This window comes from Vidua macroura, chromosome 3 (assembly GCF_024509145.1).
Source record: "Vidua macroura isolate BioBank_ID:100142 chromosome 3, ASM2450914v1, whole genome shotgun sequence".
NCBI classification, from domain to species: domain Eukaryota; kingdom Metazoa; phylum Chordata; class Aves; order Passeriformes; family Viduidae; genus Vidua; species Vidua macroura.
The window spans coordinates 70,432,435-70,451,328 of NC_071573.1; the positions used below are offsets into that span (position 1 = coordinate 70,432,435).

At 40.1% G+C, this 18,894-nt stretch overlaps 1 protein-coding gene across 1 annotated transcript; it reads left to right on the top strand.

The window, feature by feature from the left end:
• The first annotated feature begins 1,138 nt into the window (after positions 1-1,138).
• Positions 1,139-18,820, top strand: SNX3 (sorting nexin 3). The gene is made up of 4 exons (XM_053974091.1): positions 1,139-1,416; positions 14,052-14,147; positions 14,521-14,645; positions 18,139-18,820. Exons 1-4 carry the CDS (start codon positions 1,255-1,257, stop codon positions 18,242-18,244), a joined length of 489 nt encoding a protein of 162 aa, XP_053830066.1. The 5' UTR covers positions 1,139-1,254; the 3' UTR covers positions 18,245-18,820.
• Positions 18,821-18,894: the final 74 nt, after the last annotated feature.

Here is an 18,894-nt window from a genome sequence, read left to right on the forward strand (position 1 = left end):
GGATAACTATTTTTGAACTTTGGGATCATCTCTGCTTTCTGATTACCTTTTTATTAACACAGACAATAGCTAACTAAACTTGCCAGATGTTAACTTTGTGTCTCTCAGATGTGATTTGTGGGCAGCCTGCCATTTTACCTACTGCCTATGCAGATTTTAGGAAAAAATATCACTAGTTTTCACACAGTCTCATTCAACCTGGATAGTAAAGGAATATTACTAGAACTCTTTCCTAAGAAAAGATGGAAGGAAAATTATATATGCATTTAATTATTGGAGGGGTACTTTTAACATGTATTTTAGAAGTCTGAAGTCCTCCAAGATGATAGAAAAATTTAGAAGTAATAGCGGATTGATATAAATTCAATTAGCTGATGTTCTAGGTAACCATTGCACTACTTTCAGAAATACTTCTTTTATTGTAACACACCACCTACTTAATCAGATAATGAGAAATAAAGAACTTATGTCTTGGAAGGGGACAATTCTGTCAAGATCTGCTTCTCCCTTTCTCTCACTGTCTTTCTTGCTCTCTCAAGTAATTTTACTAACTTACTTTGTAAACAGAATTTTCCTTTGCTAGCCTTTAAGAACTCTTTAGCTTTGCAAGCTATGAGGACATAAAATCTGGCCCCGTTGGTAATGTTATTATTAAATGTGTAACATCTGTTAAAATTGCAGTAAGTTTTAAAAGGTTTAAGGCTACCACAAACAACAGCGTCACCTCGATTGCACTTGGGTCAGTGACTTAAGACTGTTTTCAACACAAAGCTTTTGGTGGGCATCTCCACCAGCTTACGTTTACAGCGGGCAAACGCTTTGATTCCTTTTGCATAACACCTTGTATATACAGCATTTCCCACCCAATCTTTTCAATCCCCGAAGAATGAGGATGTGCGGGAAAAGCCGATCCACCCCCCTCCGCCAACTCCACCGCCTCCGCCACCCGCACCCAGCCGAAGGGGCAGGCGGGCCTGGCAAATCAGCGCTCTCGGCCAGCGCGGCGCGCTCCCAGCGCCCGCCGGGACGTGTAGTTCAGAAGGCGGGCGGCCGCGCCAGGCATGAGCCAGCGGAGCGGCCCCCGAGAACTACATTACCCTGCGTGCCTTGCGGACACGAGCGGGCGGCGGGCGCGGGTGAGCGTAATCGGGCAGTCAGCTGGGCGCGGGTCGGGCGGCGCGGGTGGCGGCGGCACCGGCGCTCGGGGCTCGGTCGCTCGGTCGCTGGCTCAGGGGAGAAGGCGCCCGCTCCGCCATGGCCGAGACGATCGCAGACACCCGGCGGCTGATCAGCAAGCCGCAGAACCTCAACGACGCCTACGGGCCGCCCAGCAACTTCCTGGAGATCGACGTGGGCAACCCGCAGACGGTGGGGGTGGGCCGCGGCCGCTTCACCACCTACGAGATCCGCGTCAAGGTGAGGCAGCGCCGGCCCGGCCCGGCACGGGAGCCGGGTTGGCGGTGTCGGGCTCTCGTGTCGCCCGGCGCTGGCCGGGGTGGCGGTGACGGGCTCCCGCCGCCGTGTCCTTCAGGACCCGTGTCACGGCTACTGCGGTGCGGGGCGCTGGGGGCGGCGGCAGAGCCGCAGTGGACTCTCCATCCTCGGCCTGGGGTTGATAACTCTGTGACGGGCTCCGGGCAGCTAAGGCGATGCAGCTCTGTTCAGATAACCAAAGGACAAGTGCTCTTTCGGCTCTGCCGTGTACAGCTTGTCCTCAGACTGAAATATCGCTGTACTGTGAGCAATTGCTGGTCTGTCTCCAGGTAAACAGAGGAGAGCAAACTCTCCAGTCTCTGAGATGGAGTAATATGGGTGGATCTGCCCTGAGGAGGAGGTCAAGTTCAGGATTCCAGCGGCCTCAAAAAGTACATAGAGAAGGTCTGAATAAGTCTAGTGGGCACACGCGCTAGATCAGAGCCAGCCGAATTGATAAGGTGTGTGTATATGGAGGAGGGCTTCCTGGTTTTTTTGTACCTGAAATAAAATTGTAGTGCCTAATAAGTAGGGCTGTTTCTCACGATGTGCTGCTGTAAAATACTTCTTCTTAATAACACTAGAATCTTTCCTAGCTGGAAGGGCTGTTTTCAGTGACTTGCCCCAAAGGCTAGTAGTCTTAAGGTTCAGAAAATTGTGATGTGAAGTCATTACTGTGTTTCCTGGCGTTTCTGCTTTCATAAACAGGGCCCAGAGGAATGGTCAAAAAATGCAATGTCTACAGCACAATCCTTGCCTGTGTCTGGTAGGGCCTTGAGGCAGGGAACCTGTTTTGGTCTACATTGCTAGAAATCAGCTGGGTTGAGAAAGTTAGATACTTACAGATGAGGTTTTTTAATAGTTTGTGGTTGAGTCTGCTACCTTGTATACCTTTGCACTGTTAGCTCTGTTATAATTTTGGACTGTTATATACAATTGAACCTGGTCAGTTGTTACAGTCAGTAATAAAGGATGAAGCTTCATTGATTCCCTGCACACATTCTCTGCAATATGTGTTCTTCAGAGCAGTGAAGGATACAGCTGAGGGCTGCTGCCTCGGTCACTAAAATTCACCAGACAAGACTTAACCTTGTGTGAATTTTTGGTTTTAAAGGTCTAAGTCCCCAGCTTGATGTAACCTTACTTGAAAAAGAAAAATCGCCTGAAATCTAAAGCTACTAGGGAGAATACTTCTTTATTTCTGATGCTTATAAATTGCCATGTTCAGTAACTATTTCTGTGTTTCAGGATGTGTCTATGGGGCATGAAGAGTAAACTAACACACTTGTAGCTTATGTTTGGCCTCAGTGTGAAGTCAAACTAGAACTTGCAGATTTGTGTTGCATTGCACTGCCCTTATCAGAACCGTAGCAATCCACTTAGAAGAAAGATGTAATTCTATCTTGCTGGAAAGTATTTGCACCTTAAGTTCCTGATGACGTTTCTTTCCATGAGACTGAGCGTTTGGAATGATTGAATCCAGGGAAGATGATCCAAAAGGGACTTGGCCATGATATGGCCTTGGGAATTATGTCAAACTTCCTGTGATTAAAAAAATAACAATTTTTTAAAATACTCAGCTGAAGTTCTTCATCAGAAAAGGAAGCAGAAAAACAGGTTTTGAGACAGGTTAGTCTCAGCCCACCTTGTGTTTGGGGTAGAAAATTCTGGATTCCTGTTGTAATGAAGACCAAGAATGATTTGAACAAATGTACACTGTGATAGTACTGTGACCTTCCTCTGTTCTTCCTCCCAGACTGACTACTATGTAAACATTACATCCTCCACCCTCCTTGCTTGCATCTGTACATGCCAGTATACAGGATTGTCTCTTTGATCATTCCCTTTCCAGTTGTGCACTGCCATACACATAGTTCATAGCTACCATGAACTTGGGAATTGTGTAAATTTGTGGTTTATGTCTCTGGTGCTGGAAAGCTACAGAGCAGGTAATACAAGTCATGCAGAATTATGTTCACTGTCTAAACTTGCATCAATTAACTGCTTCTCAGCAGAACATGGACCATGTTGCTCATACGCAAATTTCAGCACAGAGGAAGAATTCAAACATGGATTGCTGTGGTATTGTATTTGTGAAAGATAGGCCTAGTACCATAAGCTGCTTGTTGGAGTGTGGCTGACAATAGTTGCCAGTGGCCTCTGTGGTTTGACAAGTGCCTGTGGTCACAGAAAGTAAGAAAGTAGCAGCTGATGTGCAATTTCCCTCAACAGTGCTGGTAGCAGCAGCAGAGCAAACCTGAGAAGATGGTGTGAGTTACCTGTATCATATCTGGAGGGCTGTGTCTTCAAGTAACACCAGCAGTACAATGCTAAGCGTGCAGAAATGGATGGCTTAACTGCTGCCAAATTCTGATGAAAGCTAAAGGACTGCAGCCTCATGTTACAGCTGGAGATCATTCTAAACCAGAAACATTGTCATAGAGGACACTGAAATTCAAGTTTGTGTTGAGACAATTACACTTGTACCATTGTCATGGTGTTTACAGATTCTGTAATTCTGTCTTTGAATCTCAAAGCTTCACTTTTGGGGTTTTTTGGAAAGACTGAATTTGCTAGCAGACTCTTGAAGTGATATCTGATAAAAAGTATCTTGCAAAACATATGTGCGTGAAATACTGCAGAGTTTCCCCAAAACTTTTATTGGCAAGCTTTCTACTGGTACTGCAGTTGAAGCATATTTGTTGTCTGGAAAGCAGCAAGTGGAACAACTTCATGCTTTAGTTCTTGTAATGCTGTACTCATCAAGTTCTGGTGGAAGTCGGAAAGCCTGATGGGGAACTCTAAAGTTTTGGGTAGACTGCTCAGCAGTTCGCTACTGCATAAGGAAGGCAGTGGTGTTTTGGAACTTAGGAAGGTTTGTCACAGTGAGAATCTCTGTGCAGAGCGGCTGTGTGTAGGGTAGTTGCATGGTGCTTTGACAAGGATTTAAGGAGTCTTGAGAGGAGTGCTGCAGATAGGCCCTATGCAGCACTTCTAGCCAGGCAGCTTACTTCACAGATGGACAGTTGGCCAAAGTATTGACTTTCTGAGCTGAGTCTGTGCATTAAATAACAGTCTGTTCTTGGCAAGCTGGACAAGGTGATGACAGAAAGCTTTCCACTGTAGCAACCACTATAAGGCACACAGTGTGGCAATGTGCCACTACAGTGCAGCCTAGCAATGAAAGTCAAATATCTTGTTCGGAAATAAGTGATAGAAAATGCCATCCTGCTGTGCTAAAATAGCAAATTTGCATAGGTCATGTTTTTAACAGGGTACTTGAGAATTTGCTTTCCATCAGCAGCATCAGGCAGAACATTTGTACCATTCTGAGGTGTCCTTTGTGTGTAAAGGCTTAGGGTGAGCTAGACTGGAATAATGCAGCAGGGTATAAAGCTCTAAGTGCTTTGTCTAGCAAAATAAAACTTGATAAAGTACTTAACTAATCTGAAAATGATCACAATATAGTGATTGTGCAGCATTTAAAACTAGCATAATCAACTAGGCTGCATGCTAGAGGAATACAGTAAACTACTTAGTTGCCCTTTCCTCTTGAGGAAAAATACGAACCAAAAGTCAAGTTCTTGGTGTAAATACCCCTGCGTGCTGTTTCTCATAAGTCTTTATTAGCTCTTCTTTTCTTATTATTAGACCTTTTCAGGGTGGGCTTGTTCAAGTCAACACTCTTGAATAAGGGCATGGGAATACCTTTACTATTTATGGACTAAAAGCCAGTTCTCTCTCTCTGAATTCCAGAAAGTGAACAGAACAAATTACAGTTATCTTATTAGCGTCCTACAGCATGTGTTAGTCCTCAGTCCAATTCCAGGTATCATTTGTCTTCTGCTGTAGTTGAGACATAGTTTTCTTGATAAGTGGGTCAAAAGGAAGGAATTTGCTCAAGCAGATTCTGTGCAATAGCTTCAGTTGTTAAATCCTTTAAGGAGACAAGACTTAAGCCTTACAAGCTGACTGATCCAGTGGCTGGTGTCACATGTCACAGCCATATACCCATTGTAAAGGCAGTGCCATAGGAGATAAGCACTTTGGTTAGAATACTGTCAACAAAGCATATGGATATCCAGGAACTTGCTACATTTTGGAAATATCCCTTTGGCAACCCTGAGAATAGATCAGTTGGTTAGAGCATTGTGCTAAATAACACCAGGCTTGTGGATTCAAACCCCATATGGGCTGTTCACTTAAGAGTTGGACTTCATGATTTTTGTGGATTCCTTTGAACTCAGAATATTCAGTGATCTGGAAATAAACTGTTAGCACTATTTCATCTGGTTTTGTTTCTGTAGAAGTGAAAGTGACTTCTGCGCTGCCCATTTTGGTTGGGTTTGTCATCTAGACCGAAAGGTTAAATTATCTGCTTATGGTTATTGAGAACTTGCAGAGAAATCATTGATATTCAAACTGACAGTTAGAAGTATAATAAAATACCTGTTAGAGGAGCTATTAGTCCAAATAGTTAAAGAATTTTTTTCTGTCAAACTAAAGCCAAACTAAAAACCTTTGTCATCTAGCTCTGTTCTTTAATGTTCAATGGCCTCTAATCAGTATTACTAAATTTGGCACTAAAGTATACCTTTGCTTTTTGATACTCCATAGTGCAGTTGCTTGTCTTGTGGTGTAGAAAGGGAATGTCTTGCTGTGCTTCCACTGTGAAATGCAATAGTTGGGTGGTACCAGTGCTCTTCAGAGCACCAGTCAGGTTTCCTGTATCTTCTGTGGACCTGCAGAGGTGCTTGACTGTGTAGGTCCAGTGTGGGGAAGGAAATGAATAGGCAGGCTGTGAACTGCCTGCAGTATTAAGAATAGTATTGGTTTCAAGGAATTGGGGAAGTTTAACTGAGTACTGCTGAACTCGAGTTGCTTTTGAAAGTCCTGTTCTCTCCTTAACCAATTTTTTCAAGACCTAGTTTGGGTACAATATTTACATTTCAGCATGTTTATAGTGGTCTGACTTGTGATTCATTGATTGAAGTCTGACTGCTGTGATCAAGTCAGAGTAAGACAGAAAATGAACTGAAAGTCGAACTTGCTCAGAAAGCACTTATCCTGTGCCATGTTTTGCAAAGTGGTGCTCTTGAATATGTTTTTGAAATATTTTGTCCTTGAACAGTTTCAAATGTCCTGTCCTTCGTGTTTGGCAGGGTTTGAAGCTGCAGATTCTTCCCCCACCACTAAAGAATCAAATCTGCCATTCCTGTAGTTGTCTTCAGCATTGTAAGTTTAATAGTCGAAGCTTGTGGTGGAGTCATGACTACACACTGACTCAGTGGATCCGTGTTTACGGATGCATAATCAGCAGTAATTCTCTATTTCTCTACTACCACAAATCTTGCATAACACTGCAAATCTGCTCTAACTGTAGTAAATTATGCTTTTAAAACCCATTCTAGACACTGCTACCAGTTAGGTATTCTCAGACTCCTCTACAAAGAATAAAAATGCCGTGATTCAGGTGACTCTTTTTCTGTTCTACAGCCTGGGTACTGCATCCTTACAAACATTAACTGTTCCTTCAAGCAGTAATTCAGAAAAAGATAACTAGAAGGCTAAGAATTTCCAAGGGCACTGATTAGGGAGACAGAGAAGTAGAATGGCTTGGATGAAAGAAACTTCCAAAGCAAGGAAAGTGGATTTACTCTTGAGCAGCTGTTTTTTATTGTACATGTTTGTAATTAAACTAGGTTCAAGAGGCTGGTCCAAAGGTACTGAACTAGTTTGGCATTGATATCTGTTACTATGTAAGTAAAATAACCAAGTCTCTGAGTAGTGCTTCTTATTAATATATTAATTTGACTGGTGACTTGCACTCCTTTTATTTTAGTGCATACAGTGCAGGCCTTGATTGTCGTGTTTTAGGATTGCACTCTAGTACAGTGCAGAACAGACCAAATCAAATGGAACAATGACTAATCTTTATAGGACAGATGGCTGTAGTCCAGGTAGGCATGTGATGCCAGGGAGTTTTGATACGTGTTTATTTTTAGATGGCTTGCTGAAAAAGTGTCAGCTTGAACTTTAGAGCAGTCTGGTCTCTGCTGCTTTTCATCTGGGGAAATAAATGATGCAGCAGAGGTTTGTGTCTTCTAACAGTAAGGGAAGTATTTTATTTAAAATTTTTTCACTTGGTAAAGCAATGAGAATTGCACTACTGGAGGCTGTTTTAACAAGAACATAATCCAAATAACCTGTGGAGCTGCAATGTTACCCTGATTTTTAAAAGTGTTACGTTTTCCCTTTCAATATTGTTCATTTTCTTTTTTCTTTTTTAACAGAAAAAGGGTGAGATGCTACCCTGATTTTTAAAAGTGTTAAGTTTTCTTTTATAGTTCTTTGAAAGGTTTAAAGTTCTCATAAAATTTCGTTAACCTTGTAATAATGTTTACATATTTCTACTAGAGTTCTCATGCACTGTTCATGTAAATAATGATTGTTTTGCATTCTTCTTTGTGGGAGGAGAGAATTAATAAACTGTTGGTTTGACCAGTGTAGTTGGAGAGGTGGTAATTCCATCCTCCAATCCACGGTCACCTTTAGAATTCTATAAATACCAGATGTTCAAATAAAACTCTCTCTTTTTTCTCTTACCAAGCTTCTGTGTACTCATTTCGTGTCCAATAGTGACACTGTAACACTGAGTAAAGGGTCTGAAGTTGCTATTGTTGTTCTAACTTCTAACATAAAAAGGATGGAGAAGCCCTAACCTTCTAGTCAAGGTATAAAAACAAGTGTTTTACCAACAGATCCATAAAATGTTCCTTCTATGGTTATTTCTTAAGAATCCAGTTCAAAATCTATGCTATGTCCCAGAAGATTCTCCCATGTGACAGTATAGTTTGTATTGGCCACAAAGCCTATTTGAAAGTATAACTATAAGCTAGTGTATAGCAGCTTTACTCTAAAATCCAGACAAAAATGAAGCTATATATTAAGTGGTTTAGAGCCACCTCTAGACCTGGAAATAAAGTTTTAGAGATTATTTCTATAGGCCTAAGCTGTAGCACCCTCTGAGTGTTAAGATATGCTGCAGATTAATGAACAGGAGTTGGAAGCCTTTCTATATCTTTTAGTTGCTACTTAGAAGTGTTGTGTTACTGCTCCAGTAAAACTGGAAATATGAAGAGAATTTTTTGCTACTTTGTAGACCCACTTTTAAGCTAGTTAACTTACTGGTTTTTTTCTTGTGTATTTGAAGTATAGGGATGCTATACAATCTCTAGCTGACAAAATGTATCAAAAATTTAGTTTTTGATTAAAAATTAGCAACTTCAGCAATTCACTGACATTTTTTTATCCCCATTTGACTGTAGCGGATAGATGTGAGTAATGATGCTAAAGCATCAACTTAATGTGATCCCTTTTCAGTCATTCCTAATGAGGAATGAGTAAGAACATTACAGTAGGTCAAATCACAGCCATATGGCTGTTATACCTTGAATTGTGTAAAAGCAGCAATCCCTTCTCTTTCAGATGAATATTTGGTATTCCACAGGAGGCTTTGACTTGCTAACCCCGATCTAGTTACTAGTTCTGTCTGGGTGTTGTAAAAGTCATTGTCCAAATGTGTCTTCAAAGCAGGCTCTAGTTTTTATTTTTGGCTTCTGAGCATGAAGCCTGAAGAATAAAGAATCACGAAGCAATCTCTTTTTCTTGACTCACCCTATTCAGAGTCTTTTAACCGTGGCATACCATAATTCAGCTGTTTATGAGGTTGTTGAACTTGCTCAGGTGATGATAGATGCTTTTTGGCAAAAATACGGGCATCCCTATGCTCATTTTTCAGAGAGCAACTCTGGACTCAAAGCACTGGATTTGGCAAAGGTTATGATAGTCTCTGTCATTATGTTGCTATTAGGATTTCACTGTCTTTAGTCTTCAAGGTAGAAAATATCCTGACTCCATAGCTCCAGTACTGCAGAGTGGGAAGCTTGAAAGTTCTTGGTATGGTTTAAGTCAGCAGTGTTTAAAACTTCCATGGTCAGATTTTTCAGTGTTCCCTTAACTTTATATATTTTTTAATATGATGTACCTTCAGTAGATCTGGACACCAAATGGAGAAAAGGGAGATAGAACTCTGTTTTGATGAAAAGGATTGAAACTTAGAAAAATAGCAATCTCTTGTCTGACATTTTGCAGTGGAGAAGGAGCTTTCCTTCAGTAATATACCCAGCAAAAACTTAAAATTCTAGAAACTGAAGTTTAAAGCATGTTTTCCTTTCTTGCTTTTTATAATTGTAGGAAATTGAGAGGTAGCTGCTTATGTTGAGTCGGGAAGGAAACAAACCACTGGCAAGGTTTCTGCAATAACAGTGGACTGCTGGAGCCAGTTTCTTGTACTAAAGGACAGCAGGCTCTTATGTTAAGAAAATAGTAATACTTTTTTTTTTATCTACCCTGAATACTATTTACTGTGATACCCCAGAGCTCCCTTTGACTGTAAATGTAGTCAAAAGCTGTAGGCTCTTGACAAAGATTACAGCTTGCATGAGACAGTCAAGATGCTTGAATTTAGCTTCTGAGAGTCAAAGCCACAAACTTTTATCAAGTGAACTGTGTGCTTTCTTTCACTCTATTTTAATGGAAATAGAGTTCTCTCAAGGCTACCATAACCTACTTGAAAAGATGACATCAAAGTAGGTGCTGTGGCAACAGTGCAGCTTTATTCTTAGTCTGTTAGGAGTGGAAGATATGGGCAATGCAGTGCTGAATGCTGTGGTGGCAGATGAAGAAATTAACCAAATTTACTTCAAACTATGCTGAACATCAACATCTGGGGAGTTTGCTATTGTGGGGATGGACTGGGCTGCATTGTCATACAATCTTGTGGAGTATCCACAGCATGGTCTTTGAAGGAACCCAAATGCTATTTGCATTTGATTAATGTCTGGAAACAATTTTTTAGGAGCAAGTCTGACTATTTGCAAGACTTTTCCACTCAGTGGATAAGCTAGTCTAAAAACTAAGACTTAAAAATACTTAGAATTATTTCATTAATTTAAACTAATTATAAACAAATAAATTACTGTAGTTTTCCTCCTGCGTTTAAGGTAATTTTTTTACCAGAATGGCTGCATTGGCTGACTGTGTCTGAAGCTGGACAGTAATGACTACTACTCAAACTACTTGCATTCTGCTTGTGAAATTCTCTTCACCTGCATACAGAAACAATTTTTCAGCTTCGAACTGGGCTAAGGGAGTGACTTTATTAAGAGCTGGAAGACTGTTACCTGGTTATCTAAGCCACTGGTTTAGGATTGTCATTTGCTTCTGAGGTGAACTGGGAATCTTCTGAATTTAGAGTCTGGCTCAAAGTTGAATATGTTACAGTGACATAAATGAAGCTGAAGAAACATGCTTACTGTGAACATAGATTTTACCCTGAAGTCTGTTAGTAAGGAACCACTGCTTCCCATTTCTAGTTTGTCAAGCACTAGCCAAATTACTGTAGAAAGTTTGTTTGGCATCTGGGTGGACAAATGCACGAGTGACTTAAGGATCTGTGAGTTTATCACCTGTTGTTTAATTATGTAATGTAACTTGATACTAATTTTGACAATATTTATTCTGGTGTACTGTCTGGCCATTAACTGCCCTAGCAGAATACAGGCTGCTTGACAGTTGTCAGAGAAAGTCTAATGTTGTCTACATACGGTCTAATAAAGAGACAGTGCTACAGAAAATCTGTTGTGACTTTCTATGGCTTTGGATTTTGGGCTGTGACTTATGCAGAACTGGTTTGTTTGTCCTTCTACAACAAATGCTTTATCTGCAATTCTAACTAGTGACTTACAGTTGCCTAATGTCTTGGGTGATGCATAGTCCTTTCAGGTTGAGGGCTTCCATTCAAACTGCTAAGCAGCATGATTTTGGACTAGGAAGCTGTTGTATTTTTTTTTCTTTTTTTTTAATAAATGGTATAATTATTACACTGCTGAAGAAAGAATTGCTGCAGAAATTGTGCTGAAATTATTACAGGAATGAACTGTGTGCTCCAGGGGCTGTTCCACATTTCATGCTGTCATGAGTTTTATGATAGTAGATTTAGTAGCTCAGTGGGCCAGAAAGTTGGCACTATAATGCTGAATGGGCATGGGCAGAAATGCTCATAAAAATGAAACTAGCCTGAGTTAAAGTTTTGTGCCTTACTCTTGTCTCTGTTCTAGCAGACAACCAAAGCACAGGAAGTGCTCAGAATAGGTGGTGGCACCTTAGTGACTGAACAAGGATAACTCGACATAAAATGTCAAGCAGAGAATAATATTTTTGATAGCCTGCCTTGTCTTGAAATGACAGTTTAATAGAAAATGAAAGTTTCTGTTGACTCTTTAGGATTGTCTCCTTCTACCAAATTCTTGTCCAATGAAAGCCCATGCTTCAGGCTTGCTTAATGAAAACTCTCTATCCATGGGAGATGGAGGCAGTAGGGTGTGCAGAAGCCCATCCTACTGAAGCAAAGGGTGGTCTGCTCAAACAGGGCAATAATCCTTAGTGACAAAGGCCCATACAGTAACTTCAGATGCTTAGGAACACTGTTCTTTCAGTACTTACTTCTAGAAAGAGGAGAATTGCTGCAGTTTCTGGGTTTAAAGAAACATGAGGTTTAGAAATTGATCTCAGTAGATAGCTCTAGTTCATATCCAGACCAGGCAAACGTGTACTTTGTTTTAGAATATAGTTGTCAAGTTGTGACTTGCAAGACACTTAATTTAGTCAATGCCTTTTGACATACTTTACAATCTGAATATTTATGGTACTTATGATCAAAATTTGAGAAGATTTTTCAACTCACAAGGAAAGCAAAGAACTCTGTCCTTTTCTCCAACTTGATAGCTGGGCTAGGATGTCAAAAGTTGAAAAGGGTATGTAGAAGGTAAAGTGAGCTCAATTGGCACTTCTACTCCCACATTGTACTTGTAAGCCTGATATGTTATTTAGAGATTAACTTTTATAGACTTCATGCCTAGAAGCATGAAAAGAGTTCCCGAAGACCTGGGAACTTAGGTTTTTTAGCTGCTTTTATCCAATTCTAATCCCTTTTTTAGTAACTTGAGAGGAGAAATGAATATTTTCTGCAGGTGAGAACCTATATGTTAAATATTTTAAAGGACTTTCTACCTGAGACACTGACAAAGAGTTGATGTTGTACTGTGTAATGGTGAACTTGGTTAAAAAACAATAGCTGAAATCAGAGGAAAATAATCCACTACTTAACTTCTGGGAGTCTCCTTCATGCATTCTGGGGAACCTAGCTACACTCACTCATGAGTATAGTATTCTTACTATTGAGACAAAAGTGTTTATTTATAAAGCCTGACTTCTGACGTAAGTCTTAAATGCAATTTTATTATTAGTTGCTAGCACAATCAACAGTATTTTACCTGGGAAAGAGAACTTGAATGCTTTTAAACATTTAGCAATAAGATACCATAACAAAATATTGTTCTATACTTTATGACTTGTAAAAATTATGAACTAACTTGCATAATGTGAAAGTACACAACTAACTTATTAAGTATTTTTGTGTGACAGCCAGTACTGGCTAGCAGCAATATAATGACTCATAGTCATGGACCTGCCTAGTGCAATATCTGCAATTAAACCTGTTTTGAGCAGCCAAAAGTATTCCCTAGTGATAGCTTAAGCATATCATGCTACAAATGGTATTGTACAGGGGTATCTACTCAAACAGTGGCCAGATCCTGAGTTAGGTGGCCTACAAGATAAAAACCAAAGCAACAAAAAGTAAAAGGCAGTAGCTAAGAATGAGTAGTAGTGCATCTGCCATCAGGAAAGCTGGAGGTAACTGTAGTCCTAAGTGAACATCAGCTTCCTAGGGTGCTCCTCAAGAGGCTTCTTTAAAAGTATATGAAGACTGTTATTGAATTTGCAGTCTGACACCAGTAGGCATTATTCTGTGACTTCTGGTTGTGTATGGTAATTACAGGCTCATGCTCTTACTTTTAGGAGGTCATAACTCCTAGAAACAATTTTGTAGTGTTCTAGCCAGGATGTCATTAGGAGAGGATTCTCTCAGCGTCTACTTTTAAAATAATGTGTGAGTTGGATTGCAAAGTGGGATAACACTGCACCCCAAGAATGAACAGAAGTAATGCAGGCTTTCACACAAGTTAGTATAAGGACTTGTAACAAGGGTGCCTGTGTATTTAACATGGTCTTGTGCAGAATTATAACCTTGCTCCCATGTGATGTCCCTTTCAAGGATGTTAGGTTTGGGTGCTGCCTCCTAGCCTTGTTCAACAAAGCTCTCCCTAATCATGCTCTGCTTGGTTTAACTCTGTAGTCAAACAGTCTGATCTCCTCAGCACTGAATGTTGTCATGCTTCTCAGCCTTATGGCTTCTCTGGCAATAGCAATGCAGTTCGAGGCACAGCTTACTTATCTAGCTTAGAGCCTTATCTCTATTTCTGTATCTTGAATGTTTCTCAGTACTGCTGTTGTTGCTTAAATGGAGCTACTGTGTAACTTAACAGCTTGGTTCTTGCTTCTGATTATCAAAACTTCTAATCTGTCTAATCAATAGCTTGTGTTCTTGTTTTCAGACAAATCTACCTATCTTCAAACTGAAAGAATCTACAGTCAGAAGAAGATATAGTGACTTTGAATGGCTAAGGAATGAACTAGAAAGAGAAAGCAAGGTAAGTAAAGTGAAAAGTAAATACAGCTCTTCACAGACATACAGTCATGATGCTGAAATGTCTTCATTATGTTACAAAGCATGTATCATATAAAGCAGATACTGTGGTTGAAAATGCCCAGAAATAAACCACTGTATCAGGCTTTTTATCAAGCCTCAGTGCTGCATTGCCAGAGGCTTTTTGTTTTACTAGTTTTGAGTTAATTCAGAGATAAACTACTTGATTTCAGCTTATCTGTGTGGGCAAGTACTGTTCTTCTCTGCTTATGCCTACTTCAGTAGGAATGTGATTGGTGAATTGAGTCTTCTAGGAGGAAGAGGTGGATGAACTTACTTACAGGCTGCACTTAAGGACACTTCTGTAAATCTTTCAGGTTGTGGTACCACCTCTACCAGGAAAAGCTCTTCTCCGCCAGCTCCCCTTCCGAGGAGATGATGGTATATTTGATGATTCCTTTATAGAGGAAAGGAAGCAGGCTCTTGAACAATTCATAAACAAGTAAGTGTTGGATCTGGTTATTTAGAGACAAACCTGGAGCTCAGCCCTGGAAAATTGAATTTAAGCTACTAATCCTCCTAAGGATGGTAACTGCACTAGGTTCAGAATATTAACTTCCACATAATCTTGCAGTAGGATGTATTAACATTACTCATCCCATGTTTAGTTTGGATATCTTAGTCCTTACCTGAACAGCTGAAATGACTCTTAGTCTTGTTGTTAATTTATGCAAATTGCTACTAAAATTATAGTATTGAAAATAATTCTGCTTTATAATTTCTGGAAAGTTATCTTCCAACTGGGCGAACAGTAGAGCTTACAGTGGACTTACAGCAGTTTACTTTGATTGCAGATGTGAGGTATTATAAGTTTGTGTGATGATGCATATTTTCTCTAATAATCTTGAGAATCTTTCTGAAAATTCGGAAGTAAAAACACTACTCGAGGTATGCACACATAGTTTGAAATAGTCACTTTGGATTTTGTCCCTGCCTTTCAAAGGGTGAGCAAAAATTAGAATAACAAAGTCTTATGATTCTTTTTCCACCATCTGACACTACTAACCACTGTCTGTACACTGACCTGAGTAGCTGGTTTAATCTCTAACAGTGTAGATTCAAACAGTGGGTAAGGAGTGTTGTCAGTTAACCAGCTCTTCTGGTTAATGCTGTTCAGACTAACTGGATTTGGGACTGCTCCCTCAGGGAGTTCAAGCCTGTCAGTTCCCCTGGCATTCTAATCTTGTTCAATAGTAATGCTGTTTAACAGGAACAGAGGATGCCTGTGAGTTATGCAGAACTTAAGAAAATGTACTTGTCAGTTACTATTAGTTCAGGCATGTGTCTTGAAGGTGCAAGTGACTAGTTGACTAAAACTGTCTGTCCTGTCCAAGTAAGTGTGACCATATGAAATCTCTGAAATTTTTCTTCATATAGTTGCTTCTTAACTCATTTTAGAAGATTCCGAACTGGTAAAATGCTTCAGACTGCTCTTTTTGCTGTTCAGAAACAAGTGGAATGAACTTCCAAGGCATCCCGTAGTAAGATGGAATGCGTTTGGGTTTTTTTCATGCTGTAAAATCAAGACAGTCATGACTGTAAAGTACAACCTTTATCCATGCAGACTTGGAACTCTATCTTAAATGGAGAAAAAGTGCATTTATTGAAAGTTTTGTATGCTGAGTCTAGCAATATGCATGGAAGAGGACTATTGTTGTTCTGAAGCAGCTGATGTGAAACAGTCACATTACCCTGACTCTGAAAAACTCCGTATAGCTGACAGAAATGGAATGGCCAGTTTATCGGTATCCATTTTTCAGTCCTACTGCAAGTAATAAATAGATTTTGTGGAAGTGTAAAACTTCTTGGTTAATTTTTCTTCCTTTAAAACATAAATGTAGATTTTGTAGATATTAATTGTAGATATTGTAAATATTAGTGTAGATATTGATGTAGTGGCAGAGTTGAGTACATCTGGAATAAAGCTTTCCAGGCACAAATCATAGCAATTTAACTCATCAGTGTATTCTAATGGCATGACCAACTCATTAGGTAAATATTACTAAAGTTTTGAACCATGTAGAAGCTTTAAGACTTCTACCAAGTACTCTGGGCACTAGTGAACTTACACCTGAAGGTCCTTTGCATAGTACATTCACATCATTGCATAATCAAAGCTAATCTTTGCTTCTGGAATTAAAGAGTCCCTCAGATAACTGATACCACTGGAACAAAAAAAAAGCTTGGTGCACTGATGCTGGTTCTTAATATTCAGGAGTGTGAGATGGATTTTATTGAGAAACTTTGTCCCTCTAGATGTAAAATCTGAATCACAACAGTGCAGCTTGAGTCAGCTCTCTTGAGCCAGTTTGTTGGCACCACCATCAATACTACATGCAGTGACATTCACAAGAGTGGTTATGTCTCAACACTCTTGTCTGCTTCAACCTGACTTTGAGATACATGAAAATTCATGAAGTAGCAGCCGCTATGTGTAAGGGTCACCTTGGTGAAAAATATTGAGGGAAAGCCAATACAGAGTGAGGTATTCCTTTGAAACCAAGAGCTGAATCAGAGATCACATCTAGTCTTGCAATTCAGCCACCAATTTTCAAGCCTTCCTGAAAAGAAGAAGGAATTTACTGCTGCCTCATCCTCTCCTATATATCTTTTCCTTGAAGTTTAACATCAGTAACTTCATTCTGATGGGTTAAGAAACTCAAACTATTTACTCTAGTCTGTCATCCTTGTGAACTAGTGCTTGAGACTGCTGGCCTTTTTCTAGAACCTGGCAAGATGGATACATTTTTATAACTGCTCTTGAAATATAATCCATCAATAATGAATAGGAGAGCTCAGCTTCCTCATTATAAGTCACCCTCAATGACAAGTGAGTTGTGACAAGTGAGTGTGTTCTGTGGTGAAATAAACACTAATAGATAAATTTGAAGAAGATGCGCAGAAGTGCTTGGAAGTGGTGCTGAGCCACTGGAGCTGAATATGTATTGCATGTGTTCAACCAGATGCCTTCCATTATGGGTAGAATTCTTCTGACAGATATGGAGGCCACAAGGGTTACACAAGCTGCCGTTGGGACAGTGAGGGACTTTCTCTCCTAAAGGAAGAAGTCTGTCTTGATTGACCAACTGGATGTACTTTTTTCAAACCCAACTGCATTAGGTATTTGTGTCCATAAATGACGAACTTTCAGCTATCTGATTCTTTTGGATTTTTACCTACACAGGAGTCTACATGGCATTTTAAGGGTTCAAGTGCAGTACCTTTTGATTTTCTTCCAAGTGAGTGTCTCCTAATTTCAGTTCCTTTACTGTTAAAAGGATGTTTTTTCAGCTGAAATTAAATCTGCTGGTGTCCCCTAGAACAGGCAAGCTCTGTCTCCTGTGTTTGCAAGCTACCACATGTGCACTGAGCAGAAGGGCTGGTAGCCCCTGGCTGTGTGCAGTGCTGCCCATACAGGCCAGAACATTGGTTAGGGTCCAGTCTCTGTCTGGAGCAGTGCCTGAGCCTTCGGAAAGCCTTCGCACCCCCTGCAGGAGCCAGGCTTCAGCTCTGCTTCAACGAGCTGCTGCTCAGTGACACTGAAAATGGAGGGAATAAGTGGCCTTTAGAAAGGTGTCCCATGGCAAAGGTGTTAAGACCTTTTTTTAAAAAAAATCCTCTTGCCTTTCTTACCTCTAGATTTCCTAATGCTAGAATGAGCACTTACTTGGATAGTACCATCAATTGCAGGTGACAGATGATGTAACATGCTTCCAAGGGATCATAGGTAGCTTAGGGTTCCTATGGACTAACTTCATCTGGGGAAGCATGATAAATCTTGCTACTAGACAGCATTCTAGTTCCCAACAGAGAAGTGAAAGTGGGATCTGTGCCCAAGTGCAGAACAACAGGTTATTGGTACAAAACCTTGATCTGCAGGATAGGTGCAAGTAGGCTCAATTGGTTCATACTAATGTTTGGTTTTTTCTCTCCAGGGTTGCAGGCCACCCATTGGCACAGAACGAGCGTTGTCTTCACATGTTCTTACAAGATGAAGTAATAGATAAAAACTACACACCATCTAAAATAAGACATACTTGAATTTTAAAAGTGTCTCCTCAAATATTAGTGGTTCTTATGCTTGGTTTTAAGAGGTTGTAGTTTGTCTTAGCATGCTGAGGATGAACAGGCACGAAGTCTCCACTAACACCAGTACACTGCTTGGTCTTTGCATATGCTTTATAGCATTTAAGAACTCACTCGTCTTCTAGCTAAATCCCTCTGAATCCTTGATTTAAGAGTATTATACTATGAAACCATCCATCCCTTGCAATGTCTCACAAAACTTTCCACTATTATTTGCAATGATTTAACAATGTTTACTGACTTGGCCTTACTTGAACTTTCACAACTGTAGTGTCACATGTTCACTTGTATTTGACTAAACTGCTATGCTGTTTCTGAGGTAGTCACCTGTCTGAATGTCTGTAGAAAGACTGCTTTATTTCTGATATCCTGTATGAGAAACACTTATGCAATTGTCTTCAAGCTTGTAAAACACTTTATACTGAAGTAATGAGGGAATTATCTTTATATTCTGTAAGAGGAAAAAATTGAATTTATATACTAAAGTAACTTGTCTAAAGTTTTGAAATAAAAGTGAAAATGCACTTCAAATGTTTTGTCACTCTTGATCTTGAATGTGGAGTGTCTCCTCCTTTCTGAGGAGGAGGGGTTTGACTATGCCAAGT

Coding starts and splice junctions, on each gene's coding strand:
- SNX3 (XM_053974091.1), top strand. CDS start 1,255: ATGGCCGAGACGATCGCAGACACCCGGCGGCTGATCAGCAAGCCGCAG. Junction 1,417..14,051: donor CCTACGAGATCCGCGTCAAG/GTGAGGCAGCGC, acceptor TCTTGTTTTCAG/ACAAATCTACCTATCTTCAA. Junction 14,148..14,520: donor AACTAGAAAGAGAAAGCAAG/GTAAGTAAAGTG, acceptor TAAATCTTTCAG/GTTGTGGTACCACCTCTACC.